This window comes from Pseudoliparis swirei, chromosome 17 (genome assembly GCF_029220125.1).
Source record: "Pseudoliparis swirei isolate HS2019 ecotype Mariana Trench chromosome 17, NWPU_hadal_v1, whole genome shotgun sequence".
Classification (NCBI taxonomy): Eukaryota; Metazoa; Chordata; class Actinopteri; order Perciformes; family Liparidae; genus Pseudoliparis; species Pseudoliparis swirei.
The window spans coordinates 15,078,711-15,101,518 of NC_079404.1; the positions used below are offsets into that span (position 1 = coordinate 15,078,711).

Below are 22,808 nucleotides of genomic sequence, written 5' to 3' on the forward strand. Positions count from 1 at the left end.
GTGAAAATGATGGATGACAAGTTAAATTTGTGTCTGGGGAGTGAAGGTGAACTGTGACAGAGTGATTTGTCTTGGGAATGGAGGGTTAGGGTCAGGCGAAACTGGGCGCCTCAAGGCACAAGACATTGACAAATTCATCCTGCCCGCCGCATTTCTGAAGCCTTTTGTTTTGAATCCTGGCTACTCACAAGTGACCCCCATCCCTCATCCTGCCAGCCGCTGAAGGATGCCTCACCATGCCAGGGGAGCTCAGCACCACTAATTCTTGTCATTCACTTCCCTGACAGGCCCGGACCCATACACTCCCGGCGTATGAAAGAGGGAAATATATATTTCTGCACAATAACAGCTGACCAGATTTAGAGCCGTAACAGTTCTCCTGTTGTCTTTTCTTTGCAGGTCACTGGCGGGTCTCAAAATGTTCACTGTGCTGGAAGAGCTGGTCGTTGACAACAATCTGCTTGGAAATGACCTCCTGTTGCCCAGGTTACCCAAACTCCACACCCTTACAGTGAATAAGAACCAAATATCCTTTCAAACTAGTCACTCCGTCTATGTTTTATTTTTTATTTGCAGTTTACCTTCCAGACATGGATCAAATTCATCATTCGTCTCTGAATCAGAAACAGTGTATTTTGTTTGCATTCATATGTTAATGCAACTTATTACAACACTTGCCTCAGAGAAGCAGTTTTTAACGTTGTGCTTCTGTAGGGAGGGGGGTTCAAAAGAGAGGAGAGGAACACAGAGCTCCACACTCAACTAGTTTCTGAACCACAGGGACCTCTAGTGGAATTAGATTTTAAAGTCAACACAACAGATGTGTTTCATTTTTTAAAGGGAATAAGAAGTGTAGGATTAAAAGTAGCCAAACATCCAAAGAACGAAGGATAATGTTTTGCAATGTATTTGCTGTTTGGATATATCATTTATTTTAAATTATAGATAATCAAATCAGGATATTTTACGTTTGGATCCCTTCCATTACGCGTATATACACTTCTCTACCTCAATGAGATCAAATAAATCTATTTATGAATTATTAACACTCACATTTTGCCTCATTGATTATAGTGGCTCTGTGTGTTCTGCTTTCCGCCAAAAGTAAACACGTTAAAAAACAGAGCTCCGCACCCACTAAATTCTAGACGGAGACACATTGCGAGGCTGTTTATGATCAGTCAGAAATGTGTGAACTTCCCGTCTAAGCTTCAGAACAGGTTTAGCAATGTGTCCCGTTTTCCTCTGGTTATGCAGATCCTGCTGGGTAACGATGCTCACTCTTGCACATTCACACACACACACACACACACACACATTTCCAGAGTCAACATTAAAACTGGGGCTCCTTGAAGTGTGCGTCTGGGACTGTGTGCTGAGTTTGGTTGTGAAGTGGTCGGCACATGCTAATAGGCCAATTATGTACATCCTGTCGTGGCGCAGTGCCATTTTAAAGCTCGAGCACTGCATTAGTGCAGTTGTATTTTGACACTTTGGGGCTCAATTTTCCAAGTGAATGTATTAGTGATGAATGTGCCTGCTTAGGGGCTGTTTGTTTTTTCCACGTTTCGCAAAAAGTTTTCCACAGCACGGCTCTGGGAAGCACGGACTGTTTGAACCACAGGGCATCCATCATTTTGTCACTGTTCTGCACCCGGCCACCTAGGAAATGAAAGAGATCGAGAGAAAGGGAGAGAGAGCAGCAGCCAAATTGTGTCACGACTATATGCCAAAGCCTGCACCTTAAATTGCCCCTCTGTCTGCCCAGTCTCACAAAGCCAGTGACTAACCCCTTTGAGCACTTCGGTAAATTTGACAGTGACGTGTTTTAGTGCAGACAGGCACGGTAGGGTCTGTGCGGGTAGTAAATGCTAATGTAATTAACAGCGTTAGGTCCTTGACATCCGCCCTTTGACACCTGACTGATATCGAGGCCCTGCTGGAACACTTGGCTGATGTGACCCCGTCACTGGTGTACCTAAGCCTGCTGGGAAATGAGGCCTGCCCCAACCAGCTGGTCAGCCCGGATAAGGATGAGGACGACTACCAGAGATACAGGTCGGTAACCATATGGACTGTAGTGATGTTCCCCATAAATACGGAACAAATATAACTCCTACCCATTTAGATAGATGGATGGATGGATAATGTTCAGTGTGGGTGTGTTTATATTTTCAGGCAGACAGTTTTGATACTAAGCTATTCAGAATCATAGCTTTTTGTAAGTAATGGATTTGGAGATGTTCCTTTTTTTTCAACATCCAGCCCCCTACATTTCACTCGCAGACTGTGGACTCAACCACATCACTCTAAAAGCTTTGTCAACTGGCCCCTCTACACTCCAGTTTGCAAAATGGATTTCATGTGTGACTAGTCACGCCAAAAATGAATGTTTACTACCCTACCTTACCAGAGCAGATGATGCATTAAACATCAAGCTAGGCCTCAAGTCATGCAATATGACCACCATTTGTCAGGGTCCTTTACATGAAATGCGATAAAAGGCGAAAAGCATACTTTCTTTTGTCTGTTTTTGCTCTAAGTGCTTGTTTCTGACTGCATTGCCTATTAATCATTTACCACCCATGCCTTTCTTGAATAATCTTTCTTCTTTCTTTTTGTCTGCCCCCCCTCTCACTTTGCCTCCCCTTCTCCCCCTTACCCTTCTCCTCGCATGCTTATCTTGCTGGTGAGCAAAGCTGTTCTGTTTTGACTGACAACGTCTAGGGTCCTGTAATGTAATATTCATAATGTGTCACATAGTAAAACATCAATTTGAGCGTGATGCAGATTTCATGTCTGACAAGGTTAGGCTGTGTGCAGGTCGTGACAGCACTGGCCTTGGGCAATAAATACCCAGCCCAATGCCTCAGGAGCTCTTGGTCTCTCAAGTGAACTACCCGAGTGCGTTGGGGCCCCAATTAGTGCAGCGACATAGAAACATAGTGTTCATTCACACAGCAGTGTGCAGTCTGCGTGGAGGTTAAATGTTGTCCTGTTCTTAGCCGACCATGCGTGTGCAATGTGGCCATTTGTAGTACTACGATAACACAAGAGGTCAATGCTGTAATATTATATGTTCACAATGTGACGTTGTGCTTATGGGACACCAGCTTATTAGACAACTGAAATATTATAACAGATGTAACTCTATTTTGTTTCTTCTCTTTGTTTCTGTGATGTGTAAAGATTAACAGATTTGTATGTGATTCTTTGTCCTCTTATCTTGAAGAAAGTTATCAGTTTGTCCGATCTCGTTTAGTTTCAGATCAAAGAGCTAGTGCCCGAGGGGCCTTAACCGCCAACTGTGATGTTCACTCAACCTTTTTATAATGGCAAAATTACCGACAGTCTCTACATATTATTTTTGTTATCTTCGGTGGATGCAATACTAAGTTAGTGATCATTTGAAAACAATGTTATTGGCCCGAGTTTCCTAATATCCGCAAGTAATTCCAATTAACTATTGGTTTCAGTAACCATCATTTATTTAATGCATAGCAGGTGAGCTAAACAAAAATATTTGTTTAATTTGTCTTTCTTTGTAGTTTGAATTTCTAGGCCAAATAAAGCAAAGTTCAACAAATATAGGGGACAAAGTTTCAGTTTTCGCTTATTAAATGTATCCAACTATTTAACTACTGTATAACACTCTAATTCATTAATTTAATTATAAAAATCAAATACATTATTATGTACATCATAAATTATACGTGTTGACTTTGAATCATATCTTTATTTGCCATAATATTCTAGCAAATTACAGATTTATTTAAAAAAAGGAAATTTAAGGAAAGTAATAATAGTAGCAAAATCTAGTTTTTTCTACAACATCCACTTCCAAGGGCGGCAACAATCATGTTGTTCTTAACACATGTTTGGTTTTGCTAAATAAAGTGCATGAGTGTGAGTTTTTTTCCCTTCCACTCCTCTATTCTTCCCCCTACCCCCATGTGCTCTCGTTCCCTCCCTCTTCGGTTGGTTTGAATCATTAATATCCCTACTGGCTGACAGAGCCTTGTCATCTGCTCTGACCCTGTGATGGTAGGTTACCTATGGAGAATAACCTCCCTGTACGTCTCCCAAGGGCATCTTCACATTTCATCATGGAAATGCCCTGAACAAAGTCCTTTTACAGGGCGGGAGACACAGGATGAGATTGGGGCCTCTTGTATTTAAGTGCTGGTGCTCTCATCGGAAAAGGAGCTTGTATTAGGAACAGGTCATTTACCCTATAATAATGTTCCTATAAAAAGTAATTTAGGGCCATTTGACATATTTAGTGTTTTAATCAGTTGTTTTATTTGTGTGGATAAGCACTCTTTCTGTTTTATGTATCCGTCAAACTACATCAGATGTGTTGTTCCTTTTATTTGCATGGAGATATGTTCTGTTTCGTGTCAGTCTAAACGTGATCCCTGCATCCCCTCCTTATAATCCTCAGGTGATGAAAACTTGACACAAGCTTTGCCATCTCCCCTCGTCGCCATTGCCATCATCAATTTGTCACGGCTCTTTGCGCACAGGTCTTGTCTGTGTCCATATCCCTCGTCCTTTCTCACCCTCCACTTATGTGCTGCATGCATGTCCTTTTTGGCTACCAACTCATCCCTGACATACTGGATCCTCTATCCCGGCCTGCCTGTGAAAGGATCTGTTGTCATCTTTGTATTCAAACCATTATCTTTTGACGTTTCTCTCCCTACCAATGAAAGACAAGAGTGTTTCTGAAAGCTTGGAGAGATATCTGTGATGCTGCCAGAATGACAGCTCTGGCAGACGGGTTGTATCTCCTTTTGTGCTATTTATATGTCGTATGTCTTATTCTTATCAGCTTTGACGGTTATTACATGCAAGAAAATATCACCATTAAATCTACACCAGCATTAAATGTCAGTCAACACGGCTTCCTTTCAAGTTGTGTTGATGCATGCATTTACATAGTAGAACGTGTGTCAGATTGATTAGCGTGTCACCTCCTTAGATTCTATGTGTGTCTCTTTGTTAAGAACAGGCCTACAGGAGACCTTTTCATGCAGCGCCACGGACCACGGTACAGTTTAAAGTGGAATTTGTGTTTGCCCACAGGTACTTTGTTCTGCACAAGTTGCCCCAGCTGAAGTTTCTGGACACCAGGAAAGTAACCCAAAAAGAAATGATGGAGGCGCAGACGAGAGGAGCATTCATGAAAGTGGTCAGACCCAAGTCGGAAGCTGTAAGTTGAGCCCCGTTTATAATATTTGTGTGTGTGTACACTGTTTTACATAGTATTCCCTCAGAAGTCTTGAGTGGATTTGTCACATTCATCCCATTCTTTTCTTTATCCTTTCTTCCCGTGCATGCTTGACTGTCACTCTCCCTTAACAAAGGTCTTCGTTCTGTGGCCTTTTTGTAAAGAGTCTGTCTTTGCTGTTGCATAAAGTGTATGTATGTGTGTGTGTGTGTGTTTGTGAGAGTGTGTGTGTGGGTGTGTGTGTGTCAATGTATGACCACAGCCTGACCTGATTTCGTATGCATGAGCCCAGATCAAAGACGACGGGCGGCTGTCCGGTCGCGGTTGTGTTGCTAAGTGTGACATGGCTGGCTATTGGAGTGACAGCTCACATACATGGCGCTCACAATCGCTTAATTATCCCGAGCCCGTGCACTTATTCCTCCCTCTCTTGTTTTGGGCTACACAGACTAATTAGAGTTTGGGCGGTTCATAGATATAACCAATTCACCCTTTGCCAGCCTCCCCCCCCCCCCCCCCTGTCTTCTACCCCTTTGATAATGCAATATAAATGAACCGCTCTTGCCTGGATTTGATTTCATGTAATTGTAAGGTCATGAAATATTTACTATTTGGATCAGCTAAGCTTTGTCGTTTCAAGGTCTCTGAGGCTCTGACAGTGAGACTGGGAGGTTCAAATGGATCCGAAATAGCAAGAGCGAAGGCACCCAATGACAAATCAGAAGCTTGTGAGGTGATGTCGAGTTTAAAAGAGAAAAGCAAAATATGTATTGTTTTAGATAAGATAGTGTTCTGTTTTAGTGTCAGTTCATGCTAGGCTTTGTTCTTGATTGTTCAAGCAAGTGGCAAGCGGGAAAGCAAAACATTGAAATAATTTAACCTCAGTGTGGCATGTTTGGTAAGATGGAGAAAAGTGGAATGAAAACAATGTTGATCCACTTTATATAAAACGAAACTAAGGACCTCTACAATGTAGTTTGGCAGGGTAAAGTCACTTTATAAGAATTTATTTACATAGCTTATCAGAGAAAAAGAGATGTTTGCCTTTGTCGCCACAGCCTTAGATGAGAGGAGAGATAATCACTGATTCTCGCTGACATGATGTGTGTGTTTTTCTGTCTTTGTGTCTTTGAACCTGCTGTATATGATTATTTATTCCCAATGCAAAGTAAAAGGTTAGAGCTTTGATGAAAATGTGTCTACCTCCCATTGCACACAGTATTTTGTGTGCCTGAACATGCTTTTGCTGTCCTACCCGCAGTTCCTTATTAGCAGTGTTTGACTGATTCTACACGATGAAGAGAATTTCTGGTGGGACATATTCCGTGTCAGGGCCCTGGGATGTCACAGCGGCATTTCCATAACATTTGGTTTGATTTAGATGAGACGTGATGCGTTGACTATCACAGACTTGATGAGCCATGAGTAGCTCCCAGCTCTAATTGTCCACATCATCAGAGTGATTGTAAGCTGACCAATAGTTCGGGCCTCCAATTAATGCAACGTCCGCAACAGAACAGGAAAGTGAAGAGAGATGATGGCATAATTAGATATTTGTGTTTGCTTTTATGTCTGGTATAGCAGGGTGTTGCTCATAACAGTGGCTCATGGTGCAGTGTCTGCCATTTGCTTCATTACAAAGGATGTTAATTAGCTGTCTCGCTGTCGCCTGCACTACCATTTGAGTCTCAATTAGTGCAAGTATTGGAAGGGGAAAAAAATAGAGGACCACGGACATGATTTAAATGGTTTATTTATTTAAAAAAGTGTTTTGCTCTGGATACAGTTATTTTTCCTTGAAGACCTTTCATGACAAATCTCCTTCCTGCTGTTTACAGTATATAAATTGAAACCATAGAAACAGCAGCAATGGCAGCAGGGTTACGGTGATGCATGCCCATTCATGACAGCATGAATCTAAAGAAAAAGCCCCTGCTCTATCAGATCATTCCCGTTGCATGATGTGTGTATTGGAATAGTTAATGGTCTTGCTATGAAATCGTCAGTGCTGAACTTTGGAGACCTCTTCTTGAGTCATATCGGAGTGGATTGTGACCACAGTTTTAACTCCTTTTCAATCATGCCATTATGGCATGGCACTGGGAGCCACCACATGGTTCTGATAAAGCAGTTATGGTCCTTAGCACAAGCTGAACACCATAACGTTTCATACAGTCCCGATGTTTTCCATGTTGCCGACATCACAACCAGACAGACACTAAATGACCCACTGTTTGCAGGAAAATGCCCATGCACACAAATACCTTCGATGAGATTTGTGAGTACTGAATAAAAATGATATATATATATATATATTTATATATATAAATATATAACTTTGTGATCTCACAGAGTCAAACCTCCACTGTAAAGACGAATATTGTGAACTAGAGGAAGACAAATAACCATGTTTAAATGGAATGGCCACGCTCACATACTGAGGTTTAATTGTTATTGTGTGCCTTCATGCACGAGTGGACATATGACACCATAAATGGGTGACAATGAGCTGCCTCCAACGTGTCTGTATGTCTTGGTGTTTGCTTCAAACTCAGAAGGGGGTCATTTTCTCTTTTGAGATTATGTATTGCATTTCTGAGTAGAAAGGACAAGTAGTTTGACATAAACAGAGGCAATGAACTGAAATGACAAAGAAACGAGAGGGAGAGAATATATATATATATATATATATATATATATATGTATATGTATATATAAATACCTGAAGGAAACAAAAAACAACAACATTGGGACAATTTAAGTGTTTTACCAAAACCACAACAAGGAGAGTCAGAGTGGAAAAGCCCAAAGCTGTAATTTGGGAAATTGAGTGTGTTGGAATGCTATAATGTGATAATTCTCTTTGAGGATTTAGAGGTCATGGAATGAAATGGCGTTAAACCACGTAGAGCCATTTAGACTGTGTTGGGCTGCTTTCGGAAAATACATGTGGTACTTTGTGGCTCGGTTCCTCCACCGCCCTCCGCTCTGCCACGGAGCCCACATTATGCTGCCGAAACCGTGGGTTAAACTGGCCATGTCTATCAAAACACTATGGCAGCACATTCTGTCTTCTGATCCCGAGCACTGCTACAAAAAAAAGTGCGTAGCAAATCTAACAAGTAGAATAACATTTACTTCTTGCCACATGTTTAAGAGTGTTTCACAGTGAATGAAGTAAGCCCATGGTCCCTGTTACGAAGCCCAGCTTGAAGCTACGTCAGCGGGTATAAATGTTCCTCAGATGTCACTTAGATTTTGCCTGAACGAAGTATTTGACTTGATTCTCTAGCATGAACACCAGTTTTTCCCCCCACATCCTTCTGCGTATAATGTAAAGCAGACTGCATTGCAGGGTGGCTTGAGCCAGCTCCCGGGTCCCATGAGTCTCTGCACACAGGGTAACGGTTCTTCAAGGGAATTGACAGTGACAGAGCCAGGAAAGTCCTCAAGTGGATCTTTTCAGTTCTGTTTTTTCTTCCCCAGACACTAACCTGTTTTACTCTGCACAAGACAGCAGTTCATTTTAAGTTTGCACCGAAGGGAACAGTGCACATCTAAGATAGACTGCACGGTTTTAGACTCATGATTGTGCATTATGTGATGCATGTTTGTGGCTTTTTTTGCGAAATCAACTCTGGAAAAAGAGGAGGCATTTTGCTATAGACTGGTTGTTTTGCTTCCTTTTCAAGTCTCAAATGTACGCTGTAAAGTATGTTGCCACGTTCATCTATGCTCGAGAGTTATGAGTTCCCCGAAGCTCTCAAACATAACAAACAGTATGCAATATAGTGCTTTGTGAATGTGCCTTCAGTTGGTTTGCTGAATCATTTTACTGAACAAATGTGTCCTCCGAGAAAACTCAAAGAATATGGTTCACAACAGGGGAAGGCAATATAACCCAACAGATTGCTGTGGAAGCAGGTTTATTACCACTCTTCGCTCTCTGCTAGATTCTGTATTTGCACCAGCTATTATACATACAAAACTCTTATGTGTCACCTTTTTTTCATGACACATTCCTGAATCAATATATACTGTATACAGCAGGTTGTGTAAGGACAGCCCTGTGGAGAGAGGAGGCGTTGTGGGGAAACCATACGGAGTGTCTGTCTGCTTAATGTTCAGACAAATAAACTCACTGCATATTGTGATCTGCTTGCTTTCAGATCATGTTCTTTCTCCTATCTTACATAATGTCTTGTCATCTGTGATTGCATCACTTGAGACACTGCTGCTCTGTTCGTCTTTTAATGACAGCATATCCTCAATTTTAAAACAGTGTTTATGTCTGATTATTCCAAAGAGGCAAGTGTCCATTCTCGCAGGTATCTGTATTTGCCTGTCACTATTTGTGAGTGCTTTATGTTTCCATCTGTGTGTTTTTCTGTCACTTGCTTCTGACTGCTGAAGTACACGCCTGTCCAGTGTTTGGACTAGTGCATCAAGCCTGGTTCTGAGCATTCTGGCAGCTTAAACTGAGAGGTTACGCGGGGGTTATAGGCCAGGAAAACAACAGCAATTAGAGGGAGTGACTCAAACTGTCCACATAAATCATCCAGGCATACCATAAACACACTGTAAAACTTTAAAGCACAATTAATTGTAAGTAATAATGCCAAGATTGATTTATTGCCTCTTTCAAAGCCCGGAGACACAGGGTGCATGACCTGTGTGTCACGTCACTCCTGCAGGCAAAAATGATAGATGTGTTACTCATTTTTGGCAAAACGCAGATCATAAAAACAAACATGTGTTTTTGAAAGGACTATTATGAGACACTGAAGTGGCCGCATTGCATTAACTGATTTTCCTCTCCTTCTGTTGGCATCCAGTACAGAGGAGGAACGCCTCTGTGGTGAAGAGTTGTTGTCTCGATGTCTCTTGTGTTTAGCTGTGGAGTTTGAGGCCTGTCAGAAAACAAGCCAAGGCTAGCCAACAATAATGAGATGTCTCTCTCCCATTTTGATATAAAGTTTTCAGAAACTTTGACAAATCATGCGATTGTTCACATAACTTTTTTCTTTTTTTATCTGTATAATGCCAGTCTTTGTTGAGTTTATATTAGTGTAATAATGTTGAGTGCCGGGGTTTGGCAAGCTATGCAGTTTTTGCTTTTTACACATAGTGTTCTAACTAGATGAATTTACAAGCCTTTAGTCAGGGTCGAGTTTTTATATGGATTTTGCTGTTTTCAAAGTTCCTTTCATACACAGAAAACTGAAGGGAAATAACACACTTTCACCTTCCAGTATTATTGAACACCAAATTTCTTTGACGTATATCAACCAATCTCTACTCGCAGATCCACATCTCACAATCATTCTGTTCCTTTATAAAATGTCTTTCATTGCATTCCAAGGGTTGCACAACTCCACAATCCCTGTACATGCAACAATATCACAGCCACTAAGGCATCTCTTCAATTACACTTCTTATCAAATGATGCTCTTAGCTATTACGTAGTGCAGCGTCCCAGTGCGTCAGCCTATCAGTTCAATCAGAGCTAATCCTCTCTGTTGGTCTCTTTGGTGACAAGAAGATGCTGCTAGCCTAATGAGAGACAGCTGGCTTAGTGTTTTTGGTGCTAAAAAAAAAAAAATGCATCCATCTTTCTTTCTCACCTCCTACCCCCAACGGGTGTTTCCACAGAACTATGCCAACTTTAAATCTCTCAAAGAGATCAGTTATTTATTTGCCTGTCTCTTTTAGATGATGTTGACGGGGCACATTAATCACTATTCCCGCACTCGCATTTAGAGTTAGCTTTGAAGTTGATTGTCATGCACACCCTCTCGAAACAGCTTTGCTTTAATTCACGTTCTGATTTTTATCAGATAATTCAAGTAAAGTTGTTGTTGTTGTTGTTTATGAAATGCAGATGTTGATATTGAGAAAGTTAATGAATGTTAGAGTTTAGTGCCAGAGTTGTGTGCCAGATGAGGATATACGGTCTATACAAAAGTGTCACTTTTGTTTATGATCCACCATCAGAGTGAAGGTTTTACTTTATTAGTGTCACACACATTGTGGCATTGGACTTTTCCTTGAACCCATTATGCCAGTTGTGTCTTCTCCTCATTACAGTGTTAATGGGAAGTCTTCTTTCAGCAGGGACCTTTCATGAACATGCAACAGAGGACGGCACAGCTGAAAGTCGCATCGCTGAAGTTTGTGCTTACACAGGCCTTCTTTGTGGTTTTTAGAGCTTGTCAGACATGTCAGACGCAGGCTAGAAAAAGTATATTGTTTCCAGCTACTTGGATTCCTTTCCCCCTGACATCTGCCACTCTGCTGAGATGATGAATTCTTGCCTCATTAAGCGTGGGTGTGGGATTACAGGCTGACAACACATTAATCACTGGGCTGGGTGGCAGCAGCCCCGCACCAGCTACAGGCATTGTTAACCAAACTTTTCTAATGTGTCACTCTCCTCCATGACAGCCCATAATCAATCATCCTGATTGGCAGGCCTGATAGATTACACTATTTATACTTTGTGTAATGAAAGCTAGCGTTTCCACCTGTCATTGTGTGGACGATGATAGGCCACACCGTCCAGCTGAATAGGAGCACATAGGAAAAGAGAAGGCGAGAAAAGAAAGGGTAGGCAGACCTTGGAACTGCATTGTGAACTTTGAAACCAACACAGTCGAGCTTCGTGGGGAGCAAGGATTAGGAGTATTCTGAAAATGTGTATTGTTCCCCCTGCCCGGTCTAGCTTAAAGGCAGTCTTCACACCATCACTGGGTCATTGTTATCTTTGTCGCTATCAGTGGCAGGCCGTGCTCTCGCAGATAAAACTATGCTTTGTCTGCGGTGGGATTCGGTTTCCCCCGTGACCCCGTTGTTGAGGTGAGGTTGTGTTGTCAAAGCCTTTTTTCTGACAGAAGGTGAATGATTTACACATGTATAACAAACAAATGACAGGGCATCATATCCTGTGTGTGTGTGTGTACTTGTCAATGTGCAGAGGCCTGCTGGGTAATGGATTTACCTGCTTCCTTATGAAGGGCTTCAGAACTATGTTATATTACTTAACAACCCCTCCAAGTACTTTTCTTTTTTGCATGTGAACTTGTGGATGAAATCACACACTGCTGGTAGCCGTCAAACATAATAAGGTTATGTTTCTTTTTTGTTCATTTTCAGCAGTACGTCTTTGTCTGGAATTAGAGATGTCCTCGGCACACCGAGAGAGGATATCAAACATGAGCTCTTAGTTGAGAGGCTGCCAAGCATTTGCAAAAAAAAGAAAGGATGTGGAAGGTGTGTGTGTGTGTGTGGGGGGGGGGCGGAACCATTCCATCATGTTTTTGACAGGCTGTAAATCTGAGACTTTTCTTGTGAGACAGCGTGCTGTCAGGAAATTACTTAACTAGACCATATTATGGGGAGCCAGGTAATTTACCCTCAGAGATGCAATCGCAAATAACTCGCAGGAGGCCGCATCCCTGACCTGACATTGCTTTGTGTATAATGCAAAATCTAGCGACATGCTCAATGGGTTCTGTCAGCTGCAGGATTGAATTCTCTGCCTGCATGCGTCTCAGTTTGGAGCACGCTGGTCAATTATTTCTGAGGCTGTCAGAGTGTAGGGAGACGCTGTTATTTAGTATGTGTTAACTTGGCATCATTAAGGCACTCACCTGACAGAGAATAGCACACCTGAACGTTATTTATTTTGATTCCCGCGACAGGGATAACCTTCAAACACGTTGACCTCTCCCCATTTTTTTGCGTTTTGTGAAATCCCACTCGGTCCATTAGAAACGGGAGCTGTCGAGACGGCGGGGAATCGAATGACCGAGAGTCGTCTAATCTAACACGGTAATGCACAAGAGAAGCTTCCATTTGTTTGGACAGATTGCTCTGATCACATGGTGTCAGTTTGGTGTATCTCTACGCTAGCGGAGTAGACATTGCTGTCCACACAATCTCTTTATAGCACATACAGAAATGTCATATTATCCTAGATCCTTGTTTTTGCCCACAACAGAGTATTGAACACAAATAGATGCAGCGGTTGTATGTCGCGTGTTCCTCTTTAAGTGGTCCTTGAACAGAATCACTAGCTCTGCAATATATTGTCTTCACTTTGTGTTAACAGCCAGATCCATTGCAAATGCACGTCATGATTTAATGTGAAAGAACTAGCTAATGGACATTTGAGATTTTAGACGACAGGGAGCTCAACAATCCGGTCGGAACATTATATTCACAATCTTTTTTTTCTAAAATCTCAATGATTTTTGGGCCAGATGACAAACAGGTTTGGAGATAGCCAGTTAATAATTGAAACATTGTGGAAAAATGAGAGTTAACCATTCTACCCCCCACATCCTCCACAAGCACCACCACCTCCACCTCTGGTGATGAATGGGAAACCTGATCGAGTGAAGCCTCAGCGTCACCTCTGTACAGCAGGATGACATGATTAGGAGGTGACAGCTTCTGTAACAACATCTCTGCATTTATCTTTTCCTGCTTTCCATCTTTCACCTCTCTCTCTCTCACTGTCTCTCTCTCTCTTTCCTCTCAACAAGTCAGACTACTCTATAATTAATATCCCTGAGGGCTATCCGCAGGTCAAGCAAGGGAGGTGCTGTTGAGACAGGTAGTCTTGACACCTACAGCTTTGTAGTTTCTGCATGCGGGTGGCTAGACGGCTGAGGGAGGGGTGAGAGAGGCCAGCATTGAGCTTTCATTGGGCTTTCCACCTGAGACAAAAAGGATGGTTTTTCATAGGATTAACCAGTCAAATCTGGTGCATTAATGGCTTAGCCTGTCAGGAGCTTCACATTTGAGTTACAGACAGGGGGCACAGAGTTTCAGTAATATCAGCGACACGCATTTAGCCTCAAACTCTTCAAGATCGGTTGATAGTGTGATGGCATTGGGTTTAATGAGCAAGAAACAAATAAAGGCTTTGATGCTCTGGTCCAAATGTTCTACAGGTCAAAGGTTTGTGTGAAAGGCCTGTCGATGTGAATTCAGTCTCGCTCTTCGTGGCGTGTTGCCTCTCACGTAGCATTTTGAAAGACTTTCGAGACTCTTAAGCCTTTCCGTTCGTATATAAGTTTGAAGGGTGCCCTTACACTATGCACCTCTCCTATGCATTTGTCCAAAATCCACACACTCTCTCCCACTCTGCATTTCACAAACACAGCCGCCCCTTTTCTCCCCAACAAGTACACTCTGAATAGCCACTCATCACAGTGTTTTCTACTGGTGTAAAGGCTTTTTTCTCTTCTTTTTTTAATTGAAAAAGAAAAAAAAGCATAAGAGAAGCATGGTGATTGTTAGTGCCATTTTCCATATTGTAATTGTAATTGTAATTTAGACTCAGATTTAGATACTATATTGTTTAGATTCATATTTAGATTTTGTTTGTTATAGTGATTGCATAATTGTATGTTAGTTTGCATTGTTTAGAATAATCAGAGGTGAGTTGTGACGTATGGAGCTCGCGCATTGATATATCAACGGACGGACTTGTTTCACGGTTGCACCAGAATTCAGTAAAAGGAACGGAGCGAACTCACTGGTTTCTACCGTTGTTGAAACACATTACACGCGTAGACTCGTTCTTTCCGTCTAAGAGTGGTAAAACTAATGGAAATGCCAAGAAACATCTACTGATGACACGAAGGGAGTTTTAGCCGCTACAGTGATGAACAGGGCGATGGGAGAATTGGACAGCGATAAAGAGGAAATTGAGTTGAAGTGGAGGAGGAGGGGGAGACATTCTTGTTTAGCAGTGGAAATATGTGAAAGAGTGAGGTCTGCCCAGGGTGTACTGGAGGTCATTGCAGGGCAGAGGGGTCAAGTGACACTCAAACAGCATTCTTCTGTCATCCGTGGGTGTGTTGTAGAGGGCTGTGAAGGATTGGCATGCAGCTACAGGGCACAGATGGACAGTGAAGTGAGTTAAGATCCTTCATGCCACTATGTTTCAGTGTCACTATTCTGCAAAGAACACATCATCTCTGTTGGGTCTTGTTGTGATTGAGCACATCATCTCAATCCCGTACATGCTAAATCAAAGATTTCTAAGTTTACCTTTTTTTTTATCAGCCAAACATTTTGATTTATTTTCAGTGTCAATTTATTTGCATCTTTTATTGGTTATCAAAGGCGTTGTAACCTCTGACAGTTTCATTCTGTTTCTATTTGCAGTTGGTGTTCAATTTCAAGCTGACAGATTTGTAGAGCCTCTTCCGAGAATAGGTCTGACTTTGCACTGTACCACACTTAAGAAATTGAATCAGAGCCAATGATCTGTAAAGGTCTGTCATACAATAATATGTGAGATGTACTGTAAGTAATGGTTAGAAACATATTTTATTTCAAGGATAACTTCTCCAAGCAGTGTGACAGGTTTGTCTTTTCTTTGAGTCTGATGTACTCTACTTGGGTTGTGGCTGACAAGCAAAGCCATTCGGACACACAGTGGATCTCTATTTCTCTTTATTACTGTTCGTCGGTCTTCCCTGCTCTCTTTTACCTCACGGCGATGAACCGCTCCCCGAGGTCTCCCACTGTCAGACTGACACCGACGACCTTGTAGCACACAGACCATTTTGCCCCATTTTGTAAGAACTATCTTTTATTTTTGTTAAGAGCTAGAACTGTAACCCATAGCCCAGATATTTAATATGATATGATAATAGGTGCCCTCCGGGATCACCTGATATGTTGTTTCCACGTAGCAGGCAGGAGGGCATCACTTCCCAGCGTTTTGCCTGCCAACTGGCAACGTCCGTCAAAAAATTTGTTTTGGGTAATCTGAGAGATGAGCTGAGCTGCGCCAGCCCGGACTTTCATCACACCTGTGCTAAAAGCCCGGTGAGAAGCAGACTGTCCCCCCCCACACACCCCCCCACACCCCGCCCCTGTAGGGGAATGCTGAGACGGCCGTGGATCAGATGGGCTCACATCCCGTCAGACTCATCAGATTTCAGGACGACTGAGTGCTTTTGTCAGCTGAATTCCAGACATCTTCTTTCTTTCTCTCTAGAAGGGTTTTCAAAGATAATGTGTCTCTGTTCTTGAGCCCCCTTGAAATAATACTATCATTGATACTGTAATGGCTTTAACTAATGCTAATAGCGTATGCAACATCATTCATGAGTCTGATCAAAATATGGAGTCTTGGCTTTGAATCCAAACCAAACAAGTAGGCCAGAAAGAGGGAGACAACAAGTCTGATGCTCCTTTCATAAACATCCCTGTTGTCTTCAGCTCGTCCTCTCATCTCTTCCAGATTATTTCTTCGTGCCCTCTGCCACAGGTGTCATTCTTTCCTGACACCTGTCTGTCCGTCCCTCTTGTCTCACTGTCCCGTCTCCTTCTCTGTGGGGTGGAACTGTTTGTTTTTTGGAGGTTTGTTTATGGGGGGAAGGAATACCCTGCTGCTCCAGGCCGCCTCTAGTCTTTCAGCTCATCACACAGAACATGACAGCCCTCCTTCTCTTTGGTGCAGAGATGAGCTGTTTCTCCTGTCCCCATGGGGAGTCAGAATGTTCTGCCTCGCTCTCTCTCCTTGTTGAACTTCACTTCAAGACAGCGGATCGATACTGTGTGCGGGAGCAACCCCTACCTGCTTTGGGCCGTGTACACAAACATTGTGTAATTTTGCCGGGATGTGGTTCGAGGTTGTATACCAATTCAGTCCAAGAAGTGTCCATGTTTCATTCAATGCGGTAACTTCAAAGTACTTTTTCCACATATGAACTGTCCTTGAATGGAAATTCCCTATTAACTAAAACAGACTGTTTTGCAATTATCACTTGAGTGTCAAAAAAATTGCAGTAAAAGTATATATTTGGTACAAAATCCAAAATCTTGTCTATTTTATTTTCTAATTTATTTTATATTAAGAATGTATAATACCCATGTAATCTGCACTGTTAAGCAATACAGCTTGTAATTACCGCATAGAAATTAGTACTCAATTCTGGTAAACATGAGCGGTGAAAAGACTATGATTGCCCTCTAAATGGGAATGATGTGAAATCCGACACTGACAACTTGTAGCTTGTAATTATGCTGTTTTGCTGACACACAGAGTGTAATTATGCTGCTAACTTTAGCTATGATGTGTTAAACACTCATGTTTTGCCATTTATAATGTCTCTGAATTAAACAGAAAATCTGTATACTTAGAATTCAGCATATTGCAGTGTATTTTTGCGTCATGGTCACGGCTACCCTCGCAACCAAAGCTTAGACCATGTTACGTTTGACGGCAAGGGAAACTGAGGTTCATGGAAAATCGTTAATATGAATAATCATACTGGGTGGTCTACCACTGGCCTTGTACGGCTTCCAGAACCGCATGCCAGCTCCCATTTCCACTCTTTTTTTGTTGCCATTTGATTCCTTCACGCTTCTCCTTCTTTCTAGCATACCGGTTTCTCTTTGGAATATATCAGCACATCAGATAACCTCAAGGTAAAATAGCAAAACCTTGAGTTCACACACATATACTGTGTGTATTTCTTTATTTAACAGCATGGATTTAAGACTGAATCAGCTGTTCACACACCCTTTACACAAAGCACACACACACACACACACAAACACTACTCACACATATACAAAAGCCCAATTGCACAGTAGCAAACACAAATTTGTGCACACAAAAACATTCGCACACCTAAAGAGGGGGGCTCTGCCTCCGGGGGCCACGTCAGTTACCTGCTGACACACGGGCTAGTGATTGATGAGACGCCGGGGGCTCTGGAGTAGACTTTGTCAGCTGCTCATAATTTATACATCTTATCTCCATCAGAAGAAAGAGTACCGCGTTGTGTATATGGAGATGAAAACACCGGGCTTGTTTAGGCAGCGGTGACAGGATAGCTGCTAGCTGTTAGCCGCGGTGCAGAGTGATAACTCAGATCGCTATCTGTTAGCTTTCTCACCAGGTCCCTCTGTGGCCAGAGCCTTCACTCTTTGACTGTGACGAATCCTCTGTCTGCCAGTCATTCTCACTCACTTTCATTGCCTCTCTCTCTCTCTCTCTCTCTCTCTCTCTCTCTCTCTGCTGTCAGATTCTCAGGCCAGACAGGCCCAAGCTTCTGCTGAAAGCTGCTGGCTCTTCCTCAGTCCACTCATAGGGCGGAGGTCAGGGCCGAGGCACGGCTTGAGTTACAGAATAATTGGCTCCGTCAGCGTCATGTTGAAATCAATGATCAGATGTTGTGTGAGGGTGGGCCAGAGGTTGTATTTTAGTACAGTAGGCCTACTGACAAGATTACTTTTGAATTAACATGCTCAGAGCAGTCATCTTGGTGCTCTTTATTTTGTGTTGTATGCATATAATCTACATTGTTAGGGTGTGAGGACTTGCAATTGCCAATTTTTCGTATTATTGATATTGTTTTGAATAGATCATTTAATTGTCAGCACTCGAATCGTCTGTAACTTAATGTGTGATTAGAAGGTCAGTGTTTCAGAAGAACACAAAAAATAGTCCACTGTCTTTTTGGTCAAACAAAAATAAAAGGCAGTGTTTTGTGGATTTAGTCTTTGTGGTTGTAACTATTGTCATTTATTTTAGTTTTTCTGTAGTTCACACCAAGAAACAAAAAGATGTATCACTAATCTTGCATAACTTCTCAGTGGAAAATGAATCCAACTTTGTTTGCCCTGTACACTTATTGTTTGATATTGTCTTTCTGAATGTGAAAAGAAAGTTTATCAACCCACAGAACTTCACCTTACTCTCCTCCAAATGTCTTTTTAGCACGCTTTGTTCTCCCAAATTGTGTTCAGATGCTTTTAAGAGTGTCAGTTAACTACTGAATCAGCAAAACAACTTTGATTCCATAACGCCATCCTATTATTGATCTTGCCTTGTAGATAAAAGGCTGCTCTCTCTGAAATCATGCATTTTTCATTGTGGTATCAATGGCAGCCTTTGCATTTGCCATTCCACTTAGCTTAAAGCTATACTCACAAATGCTCTCTGTTTTGCTCTATTGATTCAGAGGGTTTGCATCTTGTATATTTGAGATACCGGTCCCTTGATATCATTTTACTTTGTCTTTGATCCGCCTGATTGCTCAACAGACACAAAGAATCAAGCAAATTATTCTAATTATTGTTTTTTTGGAGGAGATTAGCATTGCACCTTGCATTAAATATTCATGTTGAAACATTTTGGCATAATTAGTAAAGTGTGTGTGGTAATTTAAATATATGCTCAGGCTACTGCAGCTGCTCTGTCTGTTTGGGAAATAATTCCTTAAAAAAACTGGACAGAGGCACTGGATTCTTTTCCTGAGAATATTTGTACTTTTATTTTGAAATGGTCATACCGTATTCTTACCAGACACGCGCCTTGAGGGAAAAATTGAGAATTGAAGTCCAATAGTACCTTTCTCCCCAAATAGCAGTTGGCATTGTTGTGCTGATGCTTGTCAGATGTTAAACAACACTTTGGACCAAGGACAGACAAATGAGAGAGTCCTCCTCTCTAATAGAATCTAAAAAGATGAAAAATATAGTGCAGGAGGCAGGAAGGACTAGTCAAAGAGGTGACCGTCAGCATCTCTTGGCAGCCCCCAGCCTGCCATGGTGTAATTGGAGAGAAAACATATATGGGAGCAAATAACCCCCTGTCTGGGGCATTAAAAGGAGATGTTGTGACGACTGAGAGCCCTGCCAGCTGAGCACAGCAAAGTGGAGGGGAAGAATAAGGCCCATCAAATGGAAACTGCTTGGAGCAACGGTACATCCAAATATTCAAGATAAGTGTTGACCGGTGGCAGAATAGAGCATCCATGTTTGTTTGTGGAACTTTCCTTCAAGAGAAAAACAGATCTTTGTCACTATTGTCATCGTTGTTATCCATTCACTGCCATCCTTTGATTGATTTGTCTGCTTTGATGAGTATCATTTGAAACTGGTAACGGGTAACATTTTACAGTGGAAGTGCTCAGGCCTTATAACCTTGGAGTGACACAAAGATAGGTGATGGAAACGGGGGGGAAATGACTCACAGTCAAAACTCAGAACTGAAATGTAGAAGGGGAACACAATTTCATAAACAGATGGTTTTAATATGGAAGGGGCCAATATCAACCATTTGAGTGTGGCAAACAACACTGCACATTAACTATAACATGCATCTATTCTGAACAATGTCTAATTTGACCACAAATAATATGCACAATGTTGGATCTTTTATAGGATGCTGTTGGAAACAAGTCACATCATCATTTCTATGTGGACCTGAGTGGCATTGAAACCCTCCTTTTTTTAGTCAACCTTGGTCTGGTGACTAGTTTAGCTCTTCTAAACAAACAATATAGATTTTGACATGATTTTCATTTCAACATAGGTTTAAAAAAAAAAAATCCAGCTTTTCAAATGATTGAATTACCGAAGGTTCTCTCTCTGCTCTTTTCCCCTTTTCTCCAATGTTTCCTCCTGAACTACTGAGCATGTCAAAATGTTAATGATGATTCCCCAAAAGCCTTCGAAGGTTAAATATAGTCCTCCTAAGCTGTCGGTCAAAATTCAATCATTTATTTACCTGCCACGTTTCCACTTTACCTGCCACTCTGCCTCAAATCTCGTTTCTATCCAGGGACAGGGCTTGTCTTGTAGTGTTTTGTTTCGGTTTTTTGTGTGCAGGCAGCTGCGCAGGCAGCCTTTGTCTGTGTGCGAGATTGCTGCTTTAGCTCGGTGGCCCCTCTCATTAATCATCCGGTCAGACTATTTATAATGCGGCAGCCAAGCCGCCACCTCGGTTGCCATTGGCTTTTGTCTCCGTGGCACTCTGTTTCGTGGCAGGAGGAAGCCTAATTATTAACTGTTAAGATGACAGCCAGCACTGTATCGTCAACACGGCTGGCTGACAGTCAGACCGAAGTGATAGCCCACTGAGCAGTCACAGACTCATCGAGCTCTAGAAATGCATGGCTCTATGGAATTTTCTGGATTCTTTAAATTTTATTACTACTTGACATTATTATATTTTATATATTCCTAACCCACTGACTGAAGATTGCTTGTAGAAAAAGCAATAACATGTCAAAGAATATTAACAGTATGCTGCTCTTTTTTTAGCTGTCAAAAACAACCATCAAATATATACAGTACACATACACACAGATTTGAAGTTGTAGATTGCAGAAGATATTATCAGGTAGAATGTTTTGAGAATGTCTTTTATAATTACTTGTGTCAATTACTCTCTAATTTAGTTTGAAATGGTTGTGGCAGAGGCTGCCAGTCAGGAAGTCTGTTTTCTTATTATTAATCAGTTATTGTCATGCTGGATACAGATATCAAACTACCATAAATAATGAAATCACTCCCCGCTTTCCTCCGCAGTTCCATATCTTGTCAATTGAGGCTTGAGATTGCTCTGAACTTGGAGTGTTAAAAGGATATAATATGTATCTTTTTGTGGTGGGGGGAAAAAAAGAATTTGTGAAAGCTTTCTGGAGAATGATAGTCTTTGTTATTTGTCTTCTGACTCCTTAGTGGACAGCTATCAGGAAGAAAGAGAACTCACTGTGCAGCACCGAGAGAAGAAAATATGTGAGTCAGACTTTCCCCTCCTCCCTCCTTTCCCCAAAGCTTGAGATTCCCCTCCCAAAAATGAAACGGATCAAGTTGCTGTCACTGTCACCGAACAAACATAAACTTTTCTGGCACCTAATAAATAGGCAGTGTGGCATTGTTCTCAAAGCCAGACAGGTGTGTCTGCCTCAGTGATGATGGATTCCACTATTCTGTATGGAAAGCCTGTTGGCTTTCTTGTCACATGTTGTCACACATCTCTCTCCTGAGAGAAAAAGGTTTGAAAGATGGCCACAAGTAATTACACAGACGCTTCCCTGATGCTGTTGCCATGTGTTTTCTCCTGCTTATCACCACTAAAGGTAGTGGAAAATCTGTTACCCACAGCTATATTTCACAGGGAGACGAGGATTGCAGTCATGTTGGTGCTCTGATGCTCTTCTCGTTGTGTTGATTGCGTGCTCTTTAACCCGTGAGGTTTATTTTTGTCCTAGCTATGAATACAAGTTTTGGAAAAGGACCCAGGACAGTTTTACTCATCACTAGGGTGGAGCAGTAAACCCTGATCCGGGTGTGTGGTGATGACATTATTTGCACCTGAATGGCAGGTACATCAACATCTCCTTGTGAACGTATCAAAAGAGAGACAGTGGCACCTTTGTTCTCCTCACAGAGCACTTGGGTTGCTGACAGCTGGCTGATTGATATTATCCTTCTTAATGTCAGTAAATAGTGCCATGCCAGATAAAGAATCAGTTTCCTCTTGGTACTGGAGAGCTCATTTATCTTTCCGCAGCTCGCCCTGGCATATGCCGAAATTGGAGCCGGAAGTAGTCTTCCATTTCAGTCAGAAAGGGAGGTGTGTGTTTTTTCGCCATGTCCTAATCTTCCCGCTCTGTGTCGCTTTTCTCTCCTTGTCTCTGTCTCCCTGGTTATTTTGATTCTGAGTGAGTGAGACTTAACTGAGAGAAAAGATAGAGCTTAAGTCAGTTGTAATATGTTAGGACAACCCTTGATTAGATTCTGTCAGAGT

At 41.9% G+C, this 22,808-nt stretch overlaps 1 protein-coding gene across 1 annotated transcript in view; it reads left to right on the forward strand.

Annotated features, from left to right (window-relative positions):
• The window catches only part of lrmda (leucine rich melanocyte differentiation associated), a 192,949-nt gene that overhangs the window by 129,338 nt on the left and 40,803 nt on the right, over nt 1–22,808 (forward strand). Inside the window, exons 3-5 of the mRNA XM_056435764.1 lie at nt 400–526; nt 1,919–2,058; nt 5,089–5,215. Coding sequence (XP_056291739.1) covers nt 400–526; nt 1,919–2,058; nt 5,089–5,215 — 394 coding nt within the window. The remainder of the gene's footprint in view (nt 1–399; nt 527–1,918; nt 2,059–5,088; nt 5,216–22,808) is intronic.